General features: G+C 39.9%; 1 protein-coding gene across 6 annotated transcripts in view; it reads left to right on the plus strand.

Annotated features, from left to right (window-relative positions):
* The window catches only part of LOC137098705 (nuclear receptor coactivator 2-like), a 57,832-nt gene that overhangs the window by 15,507 nt on the left and 18,282 nt on the right, over positions 1–24,043 (plus strand). For 5 of the 6 annotated variants that reach the window (XM_067475223.1, XM_067475224.1, XM_067475226.1 and 2 more), the window contains 8 exons: positions 10,972–11,082; positions 11,894–12,066; positions 17,208–17,311; positions 18,957–19,134; positions 20,416–20,604; positions 21,575–21,676; positions 21,819–21,959; positions 22,338–22,485. In XM_067475223.1, coding sequence (XP_067331324.1) covers positions 10,991–11,082; positions 11,894–12,066; positions 17,208–17,311; positions 18,957–19,134; positions 20,416–20,604; positions 21,575–21,676; positions 21,819–21,959; positions 22,338–22,485 — 1,127 coding nt within the window. In that variant the 5' untranslated portion in view covers positions 10,972–10,990. The remainder of the gene's footprint in view (positions 1–10,971; positions 11,083–11,893; positions 12,067–17,207; positions 17,312–18,956; positions 19,135–20,415; positions 20,605–21,574; positions 21,677–21,818; positions 21,960–22,337; positions 22,486–24,043) is intronic. The other variant, XM_067475227.1, reaches the window with a different exon arrangement.

The raw sequence follows: 24,043 nt of genomic DNA on the forward strand, positions 1-24,043 counted from the left end.
CTGAACATTGCGCCGTATGCACTGTAGCACAACACCTCAGCCCCTACAAAGGCCACGATGGGAGAGCAACGGGTGTGAGGTCACGACCACATCGTGTTCAGGCTAGCTAGGATACTTAGGATACTTACATCATCGTAACATGGTTTCGTACATCAACTTGTTCATCAACTCGCCTTGTCTGTTAAGCCGTCACATAAAAGTTTTTAAAATCCCATACTTATCTAAACACATCAAGCAAGACACGGCGTACTGTTGCGAAAGACCGTCTCCTACGGTCTCAGTCTTTATTGTTAGCAATGTTAGAAATCTCAGTGGGAGGAGATTCCCACATACTTCTACGTTGCAACCTGGAAATACACGTTGCGCCTTGGTGTCTCATCAGTAGATCGAAACATGTGAAGGCGGTACACTATCCAAGCAAGCAGAGAGTAAAGTGAGTGCACACTTACGTTAATCCACTGAAATAATGGAGGGTGTTTCAGCCTCTGCATGCACTATCAGTGCATTTTATTTGTTTTTTATCATTCATCACCTAATGCCATTGTTGGTAAGACAGTATCCTGCTCCTAAGTTTGGTTTTTGTCACTGCCCACCTGCTGCTGCAGCCTGTGTTTGATTATGGCTCAGGTCTTAGTTTGGTCCACAATTAATTGCAGGGAAGACGGATTCGCATTGTTTCGGGGCATCTGGGGAGACGGATGATTTTGTCTTTCTTCTGATAATTGCACTGATAATCATGTTTTGAACTGGTATTCAGTTCTCATTGTACATCCATAATAAAAGTACACAGGCTTTCTTTCAAAACACAGGCTCTAAATGATAAAGCATTTCTGTTTTCATGTGATGAATACAGGCGCTTAATAAGCAGAACAGAAGAGCTACAATATTGTAGTTGTATAGGCAGCTTGCTTGTGACAAACAGCCATTTTAAAGTTTATGCAGAACTCCCATTGATAGTGTTTGTAATTTATTGTTAATCTCTTTAAAAAATGCATTTGGACACATGCTCTACATCAGTCTGCGGTAGATACGGGGCTAGGGAAGACTTTAATTTTGGTACCAGGGAATTGCCAACCAAGAAAGATGATACTTCTGCCAAAATAAAATGCTGTAAAAACTTTGCTTGCCCTAGCAATAGCACTGGGCCTGCAACAGAAAATGGCACAAAGTGTCACTGACAATAAACAAAGCCTCCCCATTTTCTCTCTCTCTCGCTCTATCTTGCTTTCCTCTCTCTCTCTCTCTCTCGCACACTGTCTCTCTAACTTCACATCCTGGCTGTGTTTGCATGCATGTCTTTTGCACATTGAAAGGTCCAGCGGTTTGATCACTGGACAGATTTGGGACACTCTATTCTGTTGTCTTTCCTGCACTCTAGTGTACACAGTATTTCTGTGCTGTGCTGTATCAGAATATTAGGTATTTCAGTCTGATTTCTTGGTCTGAGTCATATCTACAAAGTTCTTAGTGATTTTAGTGCCAGTTTCACTTAGTTTTCTCAGCATTTACAGTTTTTAACCAAGGGACCAGATTTTGTGTATCACAATGAGAATGACTGCTGGTCTTGCATGTGTAAATTGGTGCACAGTGCAAACAGTCTAGTGTTTCTTTATTTTGCATTCGCATATAGAAGAGTATTGGTTGTGTTTGTCTGTGGGTGTGATACTACACTGTATGTGTGTTCTCAAAACTGTGTTAGCATCCTGGCAGGCGGGTTCAATCTTATTGATTCAGTTCTATAATCGATCGTTCTCTCGCATTACATGAAGCTACACATGCAGCGTAAAAAACTAAAATAGTATAGAACTGTGAAAAAGCATAAAAAAAAATTAGACTCAACACATAATCTGGAGCATTTTCAATGAGTTAAATTGAATTGGGTCACAATAATCTGTTCCTTTTTTTTTGTGTTGCTACACCTAAAGTAAAAAGATTAGAAACAAAGGAACAAAAGTTGACGTTCTTCAAATACACAGCGCTAAGGTGACCTAAGAAACAAACCAACAAAAAAAAAACATTGACTTGTACTGTTATCTAATTGCCAGTTCATCTGTATTTGTTGACACAAGAAGAAGTGGGGTGGGGGGTGGGGATGGCTGGTTAACCAATGCAGGGCAATGGTTGAAGTGGGTCAGTGTGCACATCTTGAATTTTATGGGGACTCACTTCTCCGCACACAGAAAGGCGTTTGTTTTCAGTTTCAGCACACCAGTGTCAGAGGTCTTTGGCAATTTTCACAACAACTCAGTGAAACAGCTGCATCTGCCTGGTGAAAGGAGATGGCAACCGTTTTGTTGTCATAATGACCAAATGTCAGAAATTAAAAAAAAAAAAAAATTTAATTCCACGACCTGATTCACTGATTGATTAATCTAGTGGATCATTCACTGGTTGGTTGATTGGTGTTGTAGCATTTGTAGGACATTGACGGGGACCTACATTGTTGGGCCTATGCAGTGTTATAATGGAAGAGCTATATTAAGGCAGATTTTCATTTAATCTCCAAATAAGGGCTTGATATACTCAGGCACTCAATCTTAAATAATTCGTCCTCTGTTGTAAAAAATTAATACAGCACTTTAATTTACGCCTTATGTCACTTAGAGGGCTGAGCGCGCACACACACACACACACACACACACACACACTGTACATCCAGCATTAAGTGCTCAGGGAGCCTTTCTCCCTTTCAGGTTAAAGGTTAGAGGAATTGAAGGCAGATGTCAGAGTTTAATTCCTCTATAGATTGATGATGTCCTGCCATATTTAGTGATTGTACAACAATCTTTTGAATACTGTGCAGCAAAGCTAATTAAAAGTAATTAATTCATAGGAAAAAAAAAACGAATTTTAGTCCAAAAACAAAATTGGTCACTGGATAATACCAACGTACAGTATCTTTAGTAGTTATATATATTTTAGCCGTTAAATTAGCATTTCACCGGGTCATTATGGGCGAGTATTTAATTTACTTTCATCATAAAATAGATGTCTTTGATATAACACTGAGATACAATCTAAAGCTGGCTGGATCAACAAATTGTTCACTGACAACAGCCAGTAAGCCACCCGCCATAAAGCCACCGGCTCAGCAGCATCACCGTGGCAGCAAATAGCAGAGATGTACATAAAGAGATTGGACGTATTGACGACTAACACACCCGTCATGCATATGTTGCTGGCTCCTCGGAGTGTCAGAAAAGCCAGTGGTCTTAATCCAGCTACAGCAGGGTATTAAATCTGCTTTATGTTTGTGGTGGAGGGCAGGGTTTGCAGGCTTAGACCGCAGCCTTGACAGAAGCTTAAACACCAAACAGAGGAGGTTCCCATTTCTTAGGCGCCACTGTCCCAGTCTTGTTTACTTCCTTGTTTTGCTCCAGTGTTTTCAGTTAAAATCAAATATTCCCACGAATGTGGAAACAGTTTTTCAGCTTGTATTGGGACACTTTTTTTTTTTTTTTTTTAATATATATATTCCAATAATATCTGTGCTTAAAATTCAACTTTAAAATGAAGCAGCCGCCCAATTATTATTCATATAATGTTTCTTAGATACTATTGCAAGTTTGAAGACTATTGTTAATCTTATGTGAAATCTAGATTTGGTAGCAGCCAGAGGGACCTTATGTTTTCGGGTGGTCCATATGTCCCATTCTCGTGAACAGGATATCTCAAGAACACCTTGAGGGAGTTTCTTTAAATTTGGCACAATCATCCACTTAAATTCCGCAATGAACTGATTAGATTTTGGTCGTCAAATGTTCAACGTGACTTCCCAGTAAATCTTGGTAAACTGAAGATCAGAGGAACACCATGAAGGAATTTCTTTGTCCCGTGCCTACAAGGATGAACTGATTAGAGTTTGGACGTCAAAGGTCAGATTTACTGTCCCATTGCTCTCAATGCTGTTTCTCAAAACCATCTAAAAAGAAACTAATTACATCTGGCACAAACTTTCACTTGGACTCACGCATGAACCTACTGCTAAACCATTCTGCACAGACATGCATGGAAACTGCAACTTGACATGTTTGCTGTGCAGCAGGTCTCTCGCTGCCCAAGGGGACTCCAAATTCAGAAACGCTATTATGGGTTGTATCTGAGAGGACCCATGAATGGAGATATATGTTCAATGGGTGAAGCAGTTGAAACTGAAAAATACACCTAATTTGTTCTGGGGGGTAAACGCTGAGATGTCCCCTCTGTAAACGGTAACCATACTGTAAAAGATCTATAACTTTAAGAATAAAGAGCTTTTACTGCACATACTAGTTTTTTTGTCAGTCATTACATAAGACTTCATGTTTAGTATATTTTTTGTTACAAGACCTAAGGATGACTCACTACTTTTAGAGCCACTCGGCGTATCTTACTTCCATGACAACTATCATTTTGTCAATTTAAGGCTTTTATGTAGATGATTTTCACATCTTTCCTCGCATTTATTCAGCCATTCAACCCATTCCTCATTGTACAGTATTAGTTGTAATTATCTGCACCCTATTAAAAAACGACACTGCACTTGATGTCTGATTTACGTGCTTGCTTTAGATGCATTACTTTTCCTCATACATCAGCATTTTGCTGCATTGCTTAAAAGATCTATTGAGCAGTGTTAACATTCACACCCAAAATGTTTTATAGACTGTTATTTAAACAGCCAATCATAATTACTACTATATAGATTGCTGAATGTTACTGGTAATGCTTTCTTCCCACCTGACCTCCATCTGGCTGTAACCTGACACTCTCACCTGTAACATACTGTACCAGGAAGTAGAAACTACAGGACTATTCCTTGAAAGCTGAACAGACCAGAAAGACGGTTTGTAGTAAATAAAGGAAAACACACCTGAACCCCTACAGAAACCCGTGTCCAATACACTTAATGCAGGCACAAGGGTTAAACACAATTCCGATTTGGATTGAAAACTGTCTCTAGAGTTTTGGGAATAGGTAATGTTTTAAGTAAAAAGATTATTAAATGTTTTAAATGCATGGGCGTCTGGAGTTCAGGTACAGTAGCAACATCTCACCCCCAGTGTTTGTTTCTTTCACCACACCTTTGTCACCATAACTCAGACACCTGACTATGATTACTGTAAACAAATCAGAAGACAGTCTACATGATACACTTTTTCCTATGTTAAGGCAGGGGTGGAATTAACTACTAAAATACATTTACTCCTGTTACTGTAGCAGAGTAGATTTTTGTAGAATTTTGGAGTCTTTTTTTACTTTAACTTTACTTGTACAAGTGTTTACTTTCCTACAATTTGAATTATCTCCTTTAGGAAGTTAAGATCTCTTGCGCTAAGACTGTGAGTCGGGTGCCCATTCCATGTCGGGCAGAAAGCACGAACTAGCCTGCACCAGCAGTAAGTCGACCACAGCTGGGGTACAGCCTACTTATAGCTGCATTCAGAGAGATAATTACGGCAAAGTATTAGGATCACATGAAGAAAAAGAAATAATAGCGGAGGATGTAATATCAGGGAAATGACTTCTCTCTTAGTGCATGGACATAGGGTGGTAATGCATATTAGGACTTTGAAGAGACTGTGTGTCACATTTGTGCAACCTAACCAGCTGCAGTTGACAGATGTAAGGGTATAATGGTTACAACTGATGGCAGCACTCCAGGACTCATGTAAAGTTAATTTACAGCCAGACGTACTGTACCAGGGCGCAGTGGCATCATGCACCACCAGCGACCCCCCCATCTTAGGGTAGTTATGAGTAATGGCACAATGCTGCTCCACAATAACCATCTCTAGCCTGCACGTCAGACTGGTCAGCATAGAGGCGACGGGATTGACGGGATAATCGGAGCACGTTAATTCTGTGTTCCGTCCGTTCTTTGCTCATACAGTATGTGATGATGTCATTTGACGTTAAAATTATGTTTGAGCAACAGAAGTGACAGCTCTGCCTTGGTCGATGTGCCCGACTAGGATTCAAAGATTGTAAAATAATTTTGTATTACCTTAACAGAATAAACTCAATGCTGAACTAAAACAAATCTTAATCCCCGTCATGTAGAATTGAAGCTAAAGTTGAACATGAGAGACGATTTCAACAAGTCCAAAAAGGTGACGGCTTCATTATTCTGATAGCTGCTTAAAGAAACTGCAGCCAACCTGCACCAGCATGTGCAGTTACTGCACGTTAACTAACTGTAGCCATTAATCTTTCGCATTTCTCAGTAGTAGCAGTAATGCGCGAGTGTTAAAAGCTAAATAATCATGTGGTCTACTGAACATTACTAGTTTTCCTTCTAAGCTTAAACTATATCATGTAGGACATGAGCAAATTTCTATCTTGTTAATGCTGTTTATTTAATGCTGCAAAATTGTTTCGATCATTTGTATTCAGAAGACATGGTACAACAATCTATAGTAAAACACATTTTAATTAGTGATAAATGAAAATTGATCAGAGCTTTCATAAATGTTACTTCTTTAAGTAATTGTGCTTCTACTTGAGTAAGATAATGTATTACTCTTATCTGTGCTATTGTTAAAGTTCACACACAAACTAAAATGTTTTAGTTTGACAAAGATTCATGTTAAATATGAAAATGCTACATAACATCTGTTAGATAGTAAACAATCAAAAGCATACATCTGAAAAGTTGACGCTGACACTGAAGGCTCTTCAGAAACCCAAAACAAAGAAAGCAAGGAGAGATGGTTTCCATTGGAGATGGAGTCCACTCAAGCAGCCTCTGATCAATCCTCAGCTTTAATTCCTTAATGGCTGGTTTGACCCTGTGGCCTCGTCGCTTCTCTCCAGCTCAAATTGTTTTTACGGGGCTTTACTTTGTGAAGCTCTTGGCTCCTCTGATTGCATTAGTATCGGGCTGAACAGGGCAAAGGCTTTTGTCGCAGGCTACATTAGTGTTAATTCATTGTGTCTGTGTGTGCGCGCATGTGTGTCTCTCCATATATATGTGTTTGTGTATTTACTTCAGACATTGATTTCAGGGATCCAGGTTAATACTAATAACCTGCCGTCTACCAAAAGGACAATACTTTTAAAAATGTTACTGTTTAATTCAGTTATCCCCTGTCTAATACAAACTTATTGATGCCTAATGTGACTAATTTTGCAAGTAGATGAAAACATCCAGTTGTCATTAACTAATTCATGCCAATAGTGACAAATAAACCCTTACTTGGTTAGAGCCACTTTTCTAGTGCTAAATGACTCGGCCTCCATTGCCTTTAAGGGCCGGGACACACCAGGCCTACGGCCGGCTGTCACCCTTGTTTTTGCAGTGTGTTGGCACTAGCTGGGACTCCCATCCGCAGCCTCTCTGCTGTTTCAGCATGTTGAAACAGCAGCGGACATGGTCGCTGAGAGAGACCACTCTGATTGGCTGCCTGGCCAAACAAAAGTGCACTAGAAGGAGAAAAAAAACAAAACTAAGTCACAAATGCACGCAACAAAGTGAAGAAGGCACACACAGAAGGCTCTTATACTCTTTTATTCCAGTTTAACATTTCAGTATTAGCATATTTTTTAAAACTAGAGGATCATCTGAAAAGAAGAACTTGAAGGCCAGCAGTTGACGCTAATGTTTCACCTTTTGTTCTTTGATAAGACATTGAATGGTGATTGATTTTGGCTCAATTTACAATAAAATAAAAACACCTTTTCAAAGTGAAAACAGAGCTTTAGAAAGTAATCGTAAGATAATAAATAGCTTAAAGATTTACCCCCTTGAAAAGCAAGTCGCCTAAACCCCTGCTGCCGCTTTGTTTCCAATGTCAGTTAAATGGAGACCCTCCGATTGCAGTGGACGTGTTTTAAACTGTTGTAGTGTCTGTATCTGGAAGGTCCAGTTATTGGTGAATCAGTATCCTGGCCAAAATCTACACCATGACCCAGAAAGGAGCAGAGCAAGCAAAAGGAGTGGGAAGGCAGCAATAAGTTAGAGTATAAAAAGGACAACGGAGTGGTGGTGTAAGGTGGTGTACACTGCAGAGGTAGCTGGGGAAACAGTGGGGCGACCTATGGGGAAAAAATAAAGTAGGAAAGCAGCAACTTAAACACTGAACTATTCTAAAAGAAGTGATTGAATTCTTACAAGCATAGAAGAAACGTAGAAGCTCTGCGGTGGAGTCAGGTCAGATAGGACAGGAAAGGAGGAGGAGAAAAAAAAAAAAAAGGTGGATGGAACTACCAGGGCGAAAACATGGCAACAAAGGCAAACAGCTAAAATTAAAGTAACAACCAAAACTGTCCAATGAGGAGTTTATAGATGCTCTGAATCTGCGGTTTTGCGCAAAATCCTCTTGTAATTCTTAATGAATTAATAATTACTCATTCAGTCCATAGAATTATTGTTCAACTGAAAGTCACTTACTGCGGTGTCCAAGTAGAAGTTTAGAGTCCAGTGGCAAGGCGAGAAAAAACCTAACTAATGATCACAGATCAATCCAAAGGAGACACACAGGAAGAAGATCTGGCAGAGGAGAGCAGGTAAAGGGGGCATATAAAGAGGAGGCCCCAGGTGAATTGAATTGGAGCTGATCAGGCAGCACAGCAGAGAGAGAGAGAGAGCGAAGGAGACAGAGGAAAATCAAAGCGGGGAGGAGAGATGGTGACGATCACCAGGGCAACGCCGACCGGCGTCACAGCCGTGACACTTAGGCAAAGTTTAATGGGAAAGTGGCAAAGAGAAGAAAGGTCAAATTAAATCTCAGCTAGTTTGTCAGAAGGCATGTGGGAGACTCAGTGGACCGGAACAAATTTGTAAGGTCTGAGCTTTAGAGTACACGTTCTAAAAGTTGATCTCTGACGATCAATCCACTTGAGTAACTGACTTATTCATTTTCTTCAAAATATTTTGAACACTGTTAAACCGATGCTGTTGTTAACAGGAAGTCTAGTCCAGATTTGTCCACATGTGCCTCATGAAAAGGCTTCTGTCGGAATCTAAAATGTGAAGCCTTTGAATTTGTGTAAATTCAAGTAACGAACCACGTCGTGAACCTGATTGCTGACAGATTTATTTGTAAAGACAAAAGCTTTAGCATCCTCTACTACGGTTAGGCTGCGTTATTGCACTTATTTTCCACGTCTGGGACGGACTGACAACGTTGTCCCAAGAGCCATTTTGTGAGCACGGCTAAAAAGCAGGCATGTTGCTAACTGGAGGAGTAACAAGGGCTCTCCTCCCGCTATGGGAACTCTCAGCACGTCCTGAGCCAAAGACTCCACTTGGCAGAAACGGCTCTTTTCTCAGCCTTTTTATGACTTTATTGGCCCGTTTTTCCCTCTTCTCATAGTGTAATTAGGCCAAATTCTTCTCTTCCTGAGGCGTGATTATTTAGAGCAACAGATGCCCATCCTCCCATTTCTCCTCTTATCACCATCCAGTCCACACCAGTTGTCCAATATCACAACATTTGCACCGGTACATGTTGGAACATGTTTCCCATATGTACAACTCACGCATTGTTCACCCGTGTCTCCCTCTTGTTTTCTGTTCTGTTAATACTTTCCTACCTCTCTCCCTTCTTTCATACACCATTCTATTCCTTTGTCTCTGTCCTTTTCACTTTCTCTCCCATCTCCCTCTGTCATTCTCACTCTCCCCTGTCCCTCTTTCCTGCCTTCATCTGCTCAGTATCAGCCCCACAGTCTGGCTGTTATATAACGTTCAGGTGACGTGTTTGCCCATCAGAGGCCCACTGCCGTGACAGATACTGCTTCTCCCTGCTAGACTCGGCCTCATCCATGTGTGATTGGGTTTGCCACATTTAAAAGCAGAGTGCTGTTCAATTTGTAGTCGCCTAATACGTAATCTTGTTAAAAGATAATCATTGAGTTTAGTCTTTGAATTCTTTAAAGCTCTTTTTAGCCTATCTGAGAAAATCAGCGTATATCAATCGTATCAGGAAAAACAAGCTCATGTCTACAAAAAAAAAAAAAAATGCAATGTCAACTTTGTGGAAGCTGTAAACGTCAAAACAACCATCTTTATCAAACTTATCAAAATTTTTAATTTAGTCTCATTGGAGACATGCAGCGTTTTTGTTAAGGCATTTGTGGCATTTTAGTCTCTTCCAGATAACCACCAACATCACCTGTATAATACCATAACAATAGATGTAGCTTCATCTAAGAAAGAAAATCCCTTCCATCAACCTTTACAAAGCTAGACAATCGAGGGAAAATCTGTGTGTGGGCCCCAAACCACTGCAATTGCAAGTCCAGTTGTTCGTATTAAAGCTACATCCGGTATCTCTTTTATTGTTTCCTTAAATGACCTGTTAATATACTTTAATGATACCATATATATCTGGTTAAGCTCTCTCCTTACAATCCATGAAGACAGGAATGAATTTGGGCAAACAATGAATTTTGTGACCAGTCTTTGGTAGAAGGGCTAAGCAGCATGAGGTGACCAGATGGTGTAACTTTTTCCTGCGAATGGGGGCAATTTTTAATCTCTTTCCACCTGCCTATACTTTTTATCCATCCAAAGTACTTCCAAGAGCACGATTATGAAAATACTCAATTCTCACTCTTTTTCCAAGACAGTTTGGCTCCTAACGTCATCATTCTTCAACACAAGTGCCAGAAACATTAACATAAGAACGTGGAACAGTGCAAATGCCTACATGAATTATCCCTTTCTAAGGGAAGAAATTATTGACACCTACTATAGTTCCCACTGGGCCTCCTACATATTGCTTGCAGCCACATTACAATGGTACATTGTGTCCATGAGAGTCACGAGCACACTCCCTCTTTGATTATGCACCATTCACACAGGTTGTGTATACTGTCTTCAGCAATTTATTTCATGTCTGTTTATTATAGGTGAGGTTTTGAATTTCCACAATGCCCGATTATGCTTGTACGTCACCGAACACGACAGCTAAAACACTGTTCTGGTAGATAGTAGTTATGACTGAAATGTTGACTCTCTTGTTATCTACCTGTCTCTGACTCTAGGTGTTGATATTTGTTGAAGATGAGTAGTGGAGGCAGGAACACCCCAGAGCCCCCCAGAGGGGGAGAGCCTCTGAAGAGGAAGGATTGTCAGTCAGACCTCCTCGGGCCAAGGTGAAGACCTTCATACATGGTCCACCGTCTCCATACATCCTCATTGCAACACCAATAAATCCTCACTGTAATATCAACACATGCCTCCACCCAGCAACCACAGGTCAAGAATAACATCTCAGTACCTCCATAGCAGCTTTGGGATGCTACATAATAAACCGTGTATTACTCAGATTATGATTCCTACACATCTGCCAGATAGTGTTGTGTATCATTGAAGTGTTATGAGTCAAACATGCTTTTTGATTTTCAGCTAATAATCAGTAATTTTCCCAGCTGACATGTCTTTTTTTTTTTTTGTGGAAATATTTAAAAATAGATCATGGTTTATGCAGGGAGCGGGAGACAGAGAGGACAGAGAGGTTGGTGAAGTCAGTCGAGCTCTCGCAGGTCCACGGTGAAAAATGCCGCGGCAGCATTTTTACAGGCACCAGTTTATATAAAAGCCCGCAAGTGTTGTGTTTTCACTGTGGAGGAAGGATGTATAAAGGTTGTAGTGACCATGCACTAAAATTAATAATGAGGGCACATTAATGTTGTAGCTCAGGGTGTAGCGAGGAGGTCTTAGTGTTTCACCAAAGAACAAATAACCACCGCACAAACTCATGCAAGGAAGGAAGTTCGTCAAACCAGAATGTCGCCCTCTTAGCAACTGAGTAAGAGTAAAGCAAATGCCGTGTACGCATTGAGCTTGAGCACGATATAAAAGTAAAAAATCTCTACTTTTGACATTTCGATGAAAATCGTCTTTCTCGTGCTCGTTTCGCAGATTTTTGGGGTATGATTTGGTAAACGCCTTTGTTTTCTCTAGTCCCAAGAGAATCACAGAGAAGAGGAATCGGGAGCAGGAGAACAAGTACATCGAGGAGCTGGCAGAGCTGATCTTTGCCAACATTAACGACATGGATGATCTCAATGTCAAGCCAGATAAATGTGCCATCCTCAAAGAAACCGTGAAGCAGATCAGGCAGATCAAGGAGCAAGGTGAGGATCTGTTCTTCTTTGCACCCAATGGTAATAATATCCAAATAGTATTGATTATGCTCATAGTTTGTGCCATACACACATTTCTTTATCTTTTTTGTCCCATTCCTCATGCATTGTGGTGCCATATGTTATATTACATGAATATATCTAAACTAGAAACTAAATGCAAGCATCATTCAGGGCTGGGGCAGGATTAAATATCTCGCCACAATCATTCCCGACATACCCTTCAATAAGTGTAACACCATTACTGAGCTGAGTAATAGCCAATCAATTATTTTACAAATTGAAGATTATGTTTTAGTCCGTTGTACGAATACAGATGACTAGAGAAAATGTTTTGCTCTAGAGTTGACTTGTGTTTGCAGGAACACACTTCACTCACTCACTGAAAATACCCAACGATGCCAATATATTCCAACTCATTTCATTTGAAACCAGAAAAACCTCAAAACTCCATCCATATGAGGTATTTACTGCACATACACAGAATAAATTGCTCAGCTAGTCTAAACTGCTACTTCTTTTAATGTTTTCAAATTAAGTATCATGACCTCTCACCCACTGTCAGCTGGTATAGTCTCCAGCCCCATGTGACCTTAAAACAGGAAAAGCAGTTTACATAATGGATGGATGGACAATCAGAGCTTTACAATCAGCACAACGTGCAACTTCTTCAGTTCTCCGACATCCAGTTGGTTAACGGAAAACAGCCCTAAAATTACAACTTTAAAAGGACTCATATTATATCATTAAAAAAAAAATCTGCATTTATAGTAGATTTACACTAATAGTTTTCATGACAACATGAAGGCAAAAGCAATGAAAAGTTTTACATTTTTATTAATTAGTCATCTAGCAGTTCTTTACTTTAGTTGTGAACAATTAAACTTAAACAAAGTGAATAAAATCAAAAATGTTTATCTTCAGTCAACTACTTTACAATGAAGGAGTCTCTGTGCTTACAACCAAGGGGGCTGGAGAATGTGAAAACTGTCTAGGTCTCATTTCCAGTTGAGCACTGAAACCACATCAGCAAATTGCATGACGTGGGAATTAGTATTTTTGCCTCCTTACAAGCTATACGTGTTCCAAATAAGTGTGTGTGTGAGAGAGAGAAGAGAACACAAGCTAAATTTACCGTGTGAACCAAGACACCAAAATTAAAAATGCCACAGACCAAGTAAGAAAGAGAAAATGTGACTGTGATGGCATCATCACAGCCTCGTCTCATGCATTAAACACCTAATGGAGTGTTGATTACCTAAAAGTACACAGAATTCAACACTCAGTCCCTTCCTGATTGTTCCAAGCCCTGGGTGCATCCTGTATATCAGCCAGCATCTGGGACCTAAGGTGGACTCCACCAGCTGAAATGTAAACAGGAAATGTATGAGTGTCAACACAGACTGTAACGAGGACACGTGACCGTGGTAAAGATACAGACTGAGGCAGCGCTGTTATGTAATACAGACCGACACGATGTACATCTGCAGAGGAAAGCAGGCCGATCAGCTCGGTGTCCTTGACTCCCCACCTCCAGCTTTTTTCCCTAGTCTCTACTTTTTTTCACCTCCTCTCCTCTTTATTTTTCTTCTCTCCACGTTACCTCCTCTAACTTCCTTTCTCATTGTTCCATGAGCTGACTTTTCGATTAATTTTTTAATCGAAAAATAAATTTTTTTTTTTGTCTTTGTCGCTCCTCTTTCTGTTTTACATTTTTTCCTTCATCCTTCCTCGGTATCCTCGGATGAAGATGATGTTGTTGTTGGTCATTTTATTCATAGACAATGGCCTTTCGATTTTGTTTCTAGTTTCTTTTCCTTGACTAGTCTCTTTATTCCATCTTTCATCAAACAATAAGTTTGCTTCTTTCCCTTTCTTTTACCTTTCCTCCCCTTCCTGGCACATTTTCTTATTCCTCTTTCTCTTCTTGTATCCATCTTTCATCTCTCCTCAATATACTTGGTTTCCATTGCTTTCTGAGTTCTGTATCCTCTCGTTTATCCTACACCCCCCCCCCCACCCCCACCCCACTCCCTTTGTCTCCTCTTCATAACTCATATTGTCATACTCCTTGCTTTCTTTTTTTTCTTTTTTTGTTTAGTTTTGTTTCTGTGGTCCACCAGTTGGTGTCCACGTGCTGTAGTGCTGTTTGTGTCCGAAAACAACAGCTGAATAAGCACGCACACACATGCAAACGCAGATAATACAAGTCGCACGGCTCACGCTCAGAAACTGACTCTTGTCCAGCTGCGGTAGTGTTTAACTGACGGTGGAGTTTGCAGACAATTCATTGATTTCAAACACAATTAACACAAAAGTAACATAACAATTGAATAACTCCAGAAAAAAACAAAACCGCAGAAACATGCAAATCACCGCACAAGAAATCGACCTGTAGCTTTGTTTTGTGCAACATAAAGACATTGCCGTGGGACAGACACACAAACAAATAATGTCATTTGGCAGTTTTTTAGGTGCATGTACGTCTAGATAAAACTAATCCAGTAGATAAGAACAGGCACATTATTACACTTTCACCAGCAACACAAACATTCCAAATATAGTTCTAAATACAGGTTGGATGAAACTGAGACATTATTATCTTAATGGAGGAGGGTTTATTGCAGCACTGTTGTATTAAACTGTATTATTTTTAGCTACGTGCACCTAATAAATTGCCAACTGAGTATGTATGTGGTGTTTAAATGGGTTTAGGTGGCAGGGTGCACTCCCTTTTACAGTAATTGCAGGGTGAAATTATAGAATAGCAAATGTGTGTTTATTGTGCCATTTCTGTCATCTCATCAGTTTGTTGGAAAGAAACAGTCTAGTAATATCGGCGTGTACCTGCTCGTATTTGGTCAGAAGGTAAAAAAAAAAATGACAGAGCAGTGTACAAAATGAAAAAGGGAAAAAAAAAAAGGCGACAAATAACAGGTCATAGAACTGTCACTGTCACCAGTCTTTTGGTTGTTTCACAGTGCAGGACAAACACTTTTAGTGTTGATGCTGAGCCACTGGAACGATCTGCCTGAAGATCCTAGAACAACAGAAAGTGTGTGTTGTTAAACCCAAACTTAAAACCCACTTTTTTTTTAGTCTGGTTTTAGATTAAAGCATTTTAGGTGAGCTATTCATGTATTGCATTTATTTGCATATCATTTATGACATATTTTAAAATGTCTTTTATTGTCTTCTATCTGTTTTATCTATATTTTAATCATTTGATTTTGTTGTCTTTGCTTAACACACCCTTCTCCAACTTTCAGTCATCTGCAAATCACTTTGAATTGTATTCATCTGTACAAAAGGTGCTTTACAAATAATGTTTTGATTGATTTGATAAACTATGACTGCTATGATATTAAGTGTCTGTAGGTGGGAAACAGTACATGTAACTGTGTTACAGCCTATGTTTATAGTGAAGTGCACATACAGCACATGCTAATTCAGGCTAGTTAGAGAACTGACGCCTTCCACTCATGTTTTATAAGAAAATGGCCTAACTGAGTGCAGTTACAACCCCTCAGTCCTACATCTGGACCTTTTTTGTATTAAAAGAAACAACACAAATGCACGAAGTTGGGTCACCTCCTATTCATTTTCAATCGCTCCATAGCCATTTTCTATATTTCTGTCATCAAGTCTCTTTTCGGTGCTTTTTTCACGGTTCGTATTGGATTAGTTATTGGGGCCTTTGTTGTCATTTTGTTAAAAATAAAACATACAGAAGCTCCAGCCCAGCAGCCTCATGACCTCTTGTCCTGTGGGTCTATGCCCAGAAGGCCATTTATAATCTATAGATTCACTTGATATCTTTGCTATAACATAAACTTTTTCAGCCTAGGTTGTTAAGGCTGAGGTTTTCTTATCTCATTGAGAACTGCTCAAGGTATTTGCTTTCTGTTAGCTCCAAACACCTGATAAAGGCTTGGGAGCTAATGAGCTGTGCATTTACTGTACTGCAGACGGAAGGATGTTCTGGGCTTGATATGCAAGTTACAGCAGAGGGCCGGTGAAATCATCAGTTTTTACAGCGCTAAACGTTTCTCAGATCAAATTGTGATTGTGGCCATCACGCTTCTGCACATAACGTCCACTGCTGATGCTGTGACTTTCGGGTCCGTGTCGGCTCTCCTTACCATTAATAGATGGTCATTGCAAACTCACTGCCACTCATGCTAATGGGATGCATCCATGTGGATAAGTAGGCTACACAAAACCTCTCAACAGCCTGTTAGAAGCAAACGGGGCATTTAGGCTCAAAACATAAGCGCACAGATAAATCACATAAAAATAAAGTGTATTACTTTTTATTTAAAAAAGATTATGAAACAAACTTTTAAAACTGTTTACTGGAAATTTAATATTCTCAAACCCACATGACAGACTCTCCAGGCTCTACAGTGACAGGGTTTAAGGGTGGATGACTCTGTGCTGCTCTGGTCCCACAACAGGAATGTCAGCAATGTGGTCTAATGGGGCCATGGGAGGCTTAATAGTCCACTGCTACACCCAAGCAGCAGAGTGGCCTCTAATATGACTATAAATGTGTGCAGTGTACCGGACATCACCTTGGTGATAACTGCTCTGTGTGACATCCCAGACAGTCAAACTTGTGGATTTAACAGCACGAAGACATTTGTTTTCAAGAGTATATATTAACATAAGGTGCAAGTTAAATGGACCAACCAGCCTATAAACGTAATCAGTGAAAGTGTGTGTGGGCGTGTGTTTGCCTGAAGGTGGCATCATCACAAAAAGCACACTGTCAGTGTTTTCTGAGAAAAGAAAATACTCGGCTTGAGCCAGAATTTAACTTTCCAAGTAAGCAAAAGTACTTTGTGTGATAAACGCAGTAAGTCATTTCATTTTGTACCAGACTTCCTTTTGATGTTCAGCTGGAATGTCCAACATGCCCTTTCCCACATAATCAATGAGACACGGATTGACTGAATTTCTTAAAAAAAAAAAAAAAATCAGTTTTTAGTTTGTGTCAAACCTGAATTGGATAAATTGTAGTTTTTTAGGTCTCTCTGTGGTGTAAAAGAACTAAATAAACCTTGTTTAGACTTCAGTAATTTGCTGAACAGTGTTTTAACCCGCTTTTTTTTTCTCGTTGTGTTAAACAGAAAAGGCTCCAGTGGCTGATGCTGAGGAGTTGCAGAAAGCTGACGTCTCTTCCACAGGACAGAGTGTCATTGATAAGGACACTCTCGGGCCCATGATGCTGGAGGTAGGTTCAGGCAGGCTCTAGCCAGCGCTTGTTATCCTCTTATCACGAAAAAGGGAGTTTAACAAAGAGTGGTAGTGACACAGAACAGAAGTACAAAAGTATTCGCTTTGACCAGTGACCTGCAATTGAATAACAAAGTATTAGACCAGCTTCAGAAGTGAACATTTAATATTATGCTTCAAAATAGGACACTACACCAGCATTTTGTATAAGGTGAGAATTATTCTTTCCGTTCCGTCCTGCAGACTGCAGGAGTTTCGTACAGTAAATGTTAATGTCTAATGTCGAGTCTTTCTGACTTTAAATCATGTTGCACTCCACGGTGACGCAGAGGGATAAGGGTTCCTCTGGGTAGTGTGCACGGTAAACTATAGCATGGGACATAATGAGGTATAAATACCTTACAGAAAAGCCAGATTAGGAGAGGAGGATTCTGGACACCCCCTCCACACACACACACACACACACACACACACACACACGGTATCTATATATAGTTTTCTCCAGCCTTAACGCTGGCTGAGGTGAGGTGTAAAAAATAAACATCATTTTAGCCAAGATCGTTTTGATCCTGTTCTACTCTGCACCCGTGTTGGGGAGATATGTAGGTAGACGTACACATCTTGTGTTGACGTGTCAGGGTAAAGGACACATTTTAGTCTGTACATATGCTATAGGTGGAAAACACTGAGGTGGCAGGACTGAAATAACTGAAAATGCTAAACGTACACACAGACAGGAAAACGCCTAGAATTACAAAAGCACACTGTGATGGGAACTTTTTACATGACGCAATAGGAACGTTAAAGCTTTATTTTTACACTGCTATTTATAATAAAAGTAGCATAATGTTTTTACTTTATTTTTAATTTCACATAAAACATACACATTTTACCTAATGACCGATATAGTCTTGAGGTACAAGTCAATGTCTTCAAGTTGTTTTATATGAGTAAACTTTGAAAACCAGCAATTTCTTTACCTTGTAAACTGTTCAAATAAAATACATGTTAGTCAGAAATGAACTCGAGATATTCAGGACTGTCTTTTCTCATTTGTTTTTGACAGAGACACGTTTGCAGTGCGCCTACAAATTTTATTTCTCCTGCAGCGAGATGCTGTTTGATCGAAACCAAAAATAGTCCTGCTGCTCCAGTGGCAAATTTGCTTTTAGAAATGGTTAAACTGTGAATGGAACTCTGTCATTTATTTTTAGAAGTTAGTCAACCGACAACCTCAAGTTTTAGATTGACTTCTGATGAATCTAATTAGTGTTGGGTTTAAAGTTCAGATACATTTTAATTAACATCCAATGTCCTTCTCGCCACCTTTTCTCTTTTTCACTGTCTTCCTCTCTTTTCATCCTCCCGGCCTCATAAATCTATTTGTTCCTCTTATCTTGCTTCACCTTTTATTCCTTTTCTTTCGCCTCTCTCTTGGTTCTCACCTTCTCTCTTACTTTTCCCTCCTTCCCAATTCCCCTCAAATCTCCCTCCCTTTATTTTGACATTTTCATTTCCATCTATCTGTTTTTTCTTTCTTCCTTTTTCTCTCTTTCCTCTGTTTCTCCTTTTCTTTTCTCTATATGCTTTCCCTTCATCTCATCCCATCATCTGCTCCTCCCACTTTCTTCTCATACCCTCAGGCTCTGGACGGCTTCTTCTTTGTGGTCAACATGGAGGGCAACATAGTTTTTGTCTCAGAGAACGTCAGCCAGTATTTGCGCTACCAGCAGGAGGAGCTGATGAACACCAGCGTCTACAGTGTGTTGCACGTTGGAGATCACACCGAGTTCATCAAGAACCTCCTGCCCAAGAGTCTGGGTAAGGAGCACAGAAACAGGAACATGGCCTAAGGGGGGAGGAGGGGGGGGGACATCAGTGTCATCCAGTAGCCAGCGACTTGATAATTTCTAGCACCAGGTTCATGGTTGTGTAAACAGTAAAGTGGTTGTTATGTGCTGGCCAATATAATATAATAGGTTCCAATGTGAAGGGACATTTCTCTTAAGGCAGGTAAAGCACAATCTCTCTACCTGAACACTTAGGCTGATAGATTAGCGGCCAATTGGAAAATTCAGGACTCAGAATTGGAAAACCGATAATATCGTTAGTAGCTTTTATAAAATTGCAAAGCTTTGATTGTGAATTTATGACATTATGGAAGCTGCAGAATTTAACAGGATCTTAGGCCATATTTGTAAATGGCTGCTCACAGAGCCCTTTTATCCAAAGCGCTTTACAATGTTGCATCTCACTCACTCATTCACTCACACACACACACACATTTGGGACAATTGTGGGACAGTTATAGAAAAGTAGACAAATGTAAAACAAACTGGGTGAATTAAATGTCATAGATAAGTGTAAAGTGCACTCAGCATTCCCATATTACCAGCTCTTTAACTTGTGCAGCACTACTTTCAGCTCTACAATCACAGTACTCAAATAAATGTGAAGCTCTTTTGCTAGACGATCAAGATTAAACAGGCCTAATTAATGTATTTCATTTACCACACCAAAAAAAACTCATGCTAGTAGCTAGTAATTAGATTATCAACAGCGTTACTTGTACCTGGTTTGATAAATCTGATTTATTTCTTTATTTCTTGGTAGTCGTTTAGCCACCGTGTAGTACGTTCGACAGAACTCCTCAAGTAACAATGTGAAGCATTTGGTCAGTGGACTTTTGAACTGTGAGCATGAGGTTGAAATAGAGAAATAAAATGAAACATTAACATAGCGGTGAGATCTTAATCCTAACATTAATGTTTAATCATCTTCAAGACATGAGTTTCCTCTGGGAGTGTGAAAAAAAAAAATATTCACAAACTTTTAAAAGTGACAATTTGTGGCAGGGATTTGTTTTGTGCGGTGTAAACTCCTGATGACTACCTGGACTACAGGTTTTTAAAATCAGAGGGGAAAAAAAGCTGCAACGTGACGCTTTAAACACCGACGTATGTTCATCGTTCAGTGCACTTTATGTTTTGCTAGCTACTCGCTTGACAATACCAGGAAAAACATTGCCATTGTCCTTTTTATGTACTTGCTTCTCTTTCTAATTTTCCCCTTTTGGTTTGGTGTGTTTTCTTTGTTCTCAAGTCAATCACCCGAGCGGTGATTCATCCAACAGGAACAGCCACACTTTTAACTGTCGAATGCTGGTCAACCCTCGTGCTGACTGTGAAGCCCGACCGGCCTCTGACCAGCAGGATGAGCGGCAGCAGAAGTACGAGACCATGCAGTGTTTTGCTGTCTCTGAACCCAAGTCTATCAAAGAAGAGGGAGAAGGTACACACTTTATTTTTTTTATTTACTATTTTCGTTGCTTCCCTTTTGCACCCGTTGATCTCTTTCTCGATTTTGTCCTTATGTTTTTCCATGTTCCGGTCTTCTAGCTTTGGACGTTTTACTCCTACATACTTGTTGTTATTTTCTTCTTTCTCCATCCCTGCAACTTTTTCTTGACTTTCTGTCTCTTTCCCATCACTCTTTCCATCCCCCGTCTCCCAGTCTCTTGAGTCCTGTCCTCCTTTCATCACTAGTTCTCACTACTTTTCCTCCCATCCATCGGGAGAGAATAATTAGCGTGTGGCACTTTGTCATCTCCCCATCTTATCTCATCACACACACAGTAGGGGAAAAAAAATCTGTCTGGTGCTCTAATTTTAGATGTCTGACAACCAAATGTTGTGCTAGTCGGTCCTCCCTTCCAGGAGGAGGCTGCCTGGTGGACAGACGGGGCCTGCAGATTAAGAGTGAAGTTTAGCTTGATGTCTAAATTGAGGCTTTGCCTTAGATTCTCGGCCTTGGCGTCGGAGTCAAGGCAGATATCAGTGTTGTTCTGTTTGAAGCTGCCGAGGCCCGTGATGGTAAAAATAATAGTGGGTAGGACACAGGAGGCCCTGATTTGGTGGCCACCTCATTAGGTGCACCCGGACACGAGAATGCAGCACGTTCTTTCCTGCCACCACTTTAACTTTTATATAATAAAACCGTATGTATATATAGTGATGAGGTGTGGTGTTCGGGTCTGCGTCATATTAAGACTTTCTGATTTCTATCCTTTTTGAGACATGTACATCACCCGGACAAACAGAACAGTGCACTGCCACCGAAGTTAAAACAGGTGGAGAACCAGAACACGACAACCCAAGAGAGGGAGAGTGCCATCCACTGCCTGGAAATGTAGGCAACGGATGTGTTAATGGAGGACTATTTTAACCCCCCTCCCCCTTTTTTTTTTGGGGAATAAATGCAGATTTCCAGTCCTGTCTCATCTGCGTGGCCAGAAGAGTCCCTGTCAAAGAAAGACCTGTGATGCCCGTGTATGAGAGCTTCACCACACGACAGGACCTTCAAGGTAGAGCTGGTTCGACTGTTAACATGTCTTTAATTTAGCTAGTTGATAACTACTGATACTACAGTATGAAACAATTTATAAGAAGTTGCTTTAGTAATGATGTCAGCAGCTATTAAGTTAATCAAATCCTCCGCTCGTCCAGGTAAGATCACATCATTGGACACCAGTCTACTGCGAGCGTCCATGAAGCCGGGGTGGGAGGATCTGGTTCGACGCTGCATCCAGAGGTTTCACCTTCAAAATGATGGGGAAATGTCCTTTGCCAAAAAGCACCACCAAGACGGTGATTAATGAAGCTCAATGGCTTTTGCAGCTCATACATTTATTGCAGCTTTGTCAAATAATTTGAATTGCGTTGTTGCTATGGTGATTTTTTTATTTTATTTTTTTAAAGATAAGCAGTATGAAGGGTCATTGTAAAGTTGTTATAGATTCGGTAGTTAAGAACAATCTGACAACTTTAACGCCCATGATGATGATTTTTCATTCTACTGTCTGACAGTTGAATACATTAAATAATACAGTAGTTATTTCATCGATCTTTCATGTAGCGTCCCTCTTTATGTTTGTGTTTCCAGGGGCGTATTTCATTCATTTACAGGACATTGACATTTAGGGATTGGGACTTTTCTGATTTCTATTTCTGTGGGTGTCATTGTAGTGTTGAGGAATGACAATGCCCTCAGTCCATTGTACCGATTTTCCCTGGCAGACGGCACCATCGTCTCAGCTCACACCAAGAGCAAACTGGTCCGATCCCCCGTCACCAACGAACCACAGCTCTACATGTCCCTGCACATCTTGCAGAGGTACCAGCCATTCTTCATTGATTTCTTATTCTACTTCAAAATGTCCATCTTGGACATCTGCTACATCTGGTCTATTTAATGACATCATTTCAGATAGCACCATGCTTTAAATTCTTCCAATTCCATTGAAGAGGCACCATTTATGTCCACGTTATCTCAAGCTACGACACTTATTTTAATTGGAAGTAGAATAATTGGAAACATTATTGGAAACTTGTGACTTGAGGCAGTATTTATTTTTAAATGTCTCTAAAAAAAATTTTCTGAACAAAATATTTGTTCAATTTCACCCTAAAACTGTAATTGAGAATAATTAGTGGCTCTTAACCCAGAAACACTCCTACTAATCCTACCTGACAGTGAGTTCACACACACCGCTGCAGTGCCCACATAGCCTCCTCACACTCACTCAGTCCTGTCTTCTTTTTTCACCAGTGCTGCCTACTTCGTGACTTTCTCACTAGAAAGGAAAACTTTTTAGACTTTATGACTTTTCTTTATAATGTAAAAATAAAATAAATAAAATTAAAATTACCGATCAGCAGCCGGAAAAAGCATGAATGAGGTGTAAATGACCAGTTCCTCAACCCCATTGCTTGTCCCCCTGCAAGTAAATCATTTTTTGTTAAAGCTACATGCAACTTGACTTTGCAATTAATTATTTAATTTATTTTTCTTTTCATAGTTCAGCATACAGTAGTAAAACTACCCGCAGTAGCAACCAGCCGCTGGTGTGTCCGTTCAGACTTATGAATTGGACAGTAATGAGAAAACAATGCCGGGACTGTTACCCAGTGCCGTCAGGGATCAATGGCAAGAACTTGGCCTTTTTACTGCCACACATTTCACGTTAAAAATGGCCGCTCCAGTATTCGACACAGTGAGAGCTTTGTGTGTTTGGTGTGTAGCTCAAGCTGATCCTCGTTTAAAGCTCTTTCTCTGTCAAAGCTCTAGGCCCCTATACAACTTTGCCTTCTCCATTGTGTACATTGTTTCAGAGGTATTCACTGTTAATGACATGACTGAATGAAGCCAGTTATTTAACCCTTAAAATAAAAGCACTGTTTGTTACTTAGACATTTTCTAGAAATGAATAGTTAGAATATCAGTGTTTTTTTTAATGCAGTCATGCTTTTCATTATCTGGTGACAGAATTTTTTGAAATTAAAAAGCGAAATTTAAAGAGGCATATGTCAGGCACTTGTTAGGAAAGATCCTAAAGTTTATTACGCTGAGGAAATACTGTTTTCAACCACACCTGTTCACAAACCAGGCCAGGTAAATGGCAGCATGCCAAATTGTTTAAAGAGATTTTTAAATGTCAAACGAGTTTCAGTTAAACACTTTAGAAACATTGTGAAACACTGTAAAAAAATTGAAATACAAAAACATTCTAAAATTCCTCCTTTTATCAAAAAATACTACAAGTTTTTACAGAAAACTTTTCTTTGTTAAGATTTATTAATACTGATTTAGTCAGGAAACATTGCCCTGACCACCTGTGGTGTTTAATGAGATTACCATTCTCAAACTTTCTACATGTGGACATGTTCACCCC

Source organism: Channa argus, chromosome 14, assembly GCF_033026475.1.
Source record: "Channa argus isolate prfri chromosome 14, Channa argus male v1.0, whole genome shotgun sequence".
Classification (NCBI taxonomy): domain Eukaryota; kingdom Metazoa; phylum Chordata; class Actinopteri; order Anabantiformes; family Channidae; genus Channa; species Channa argus.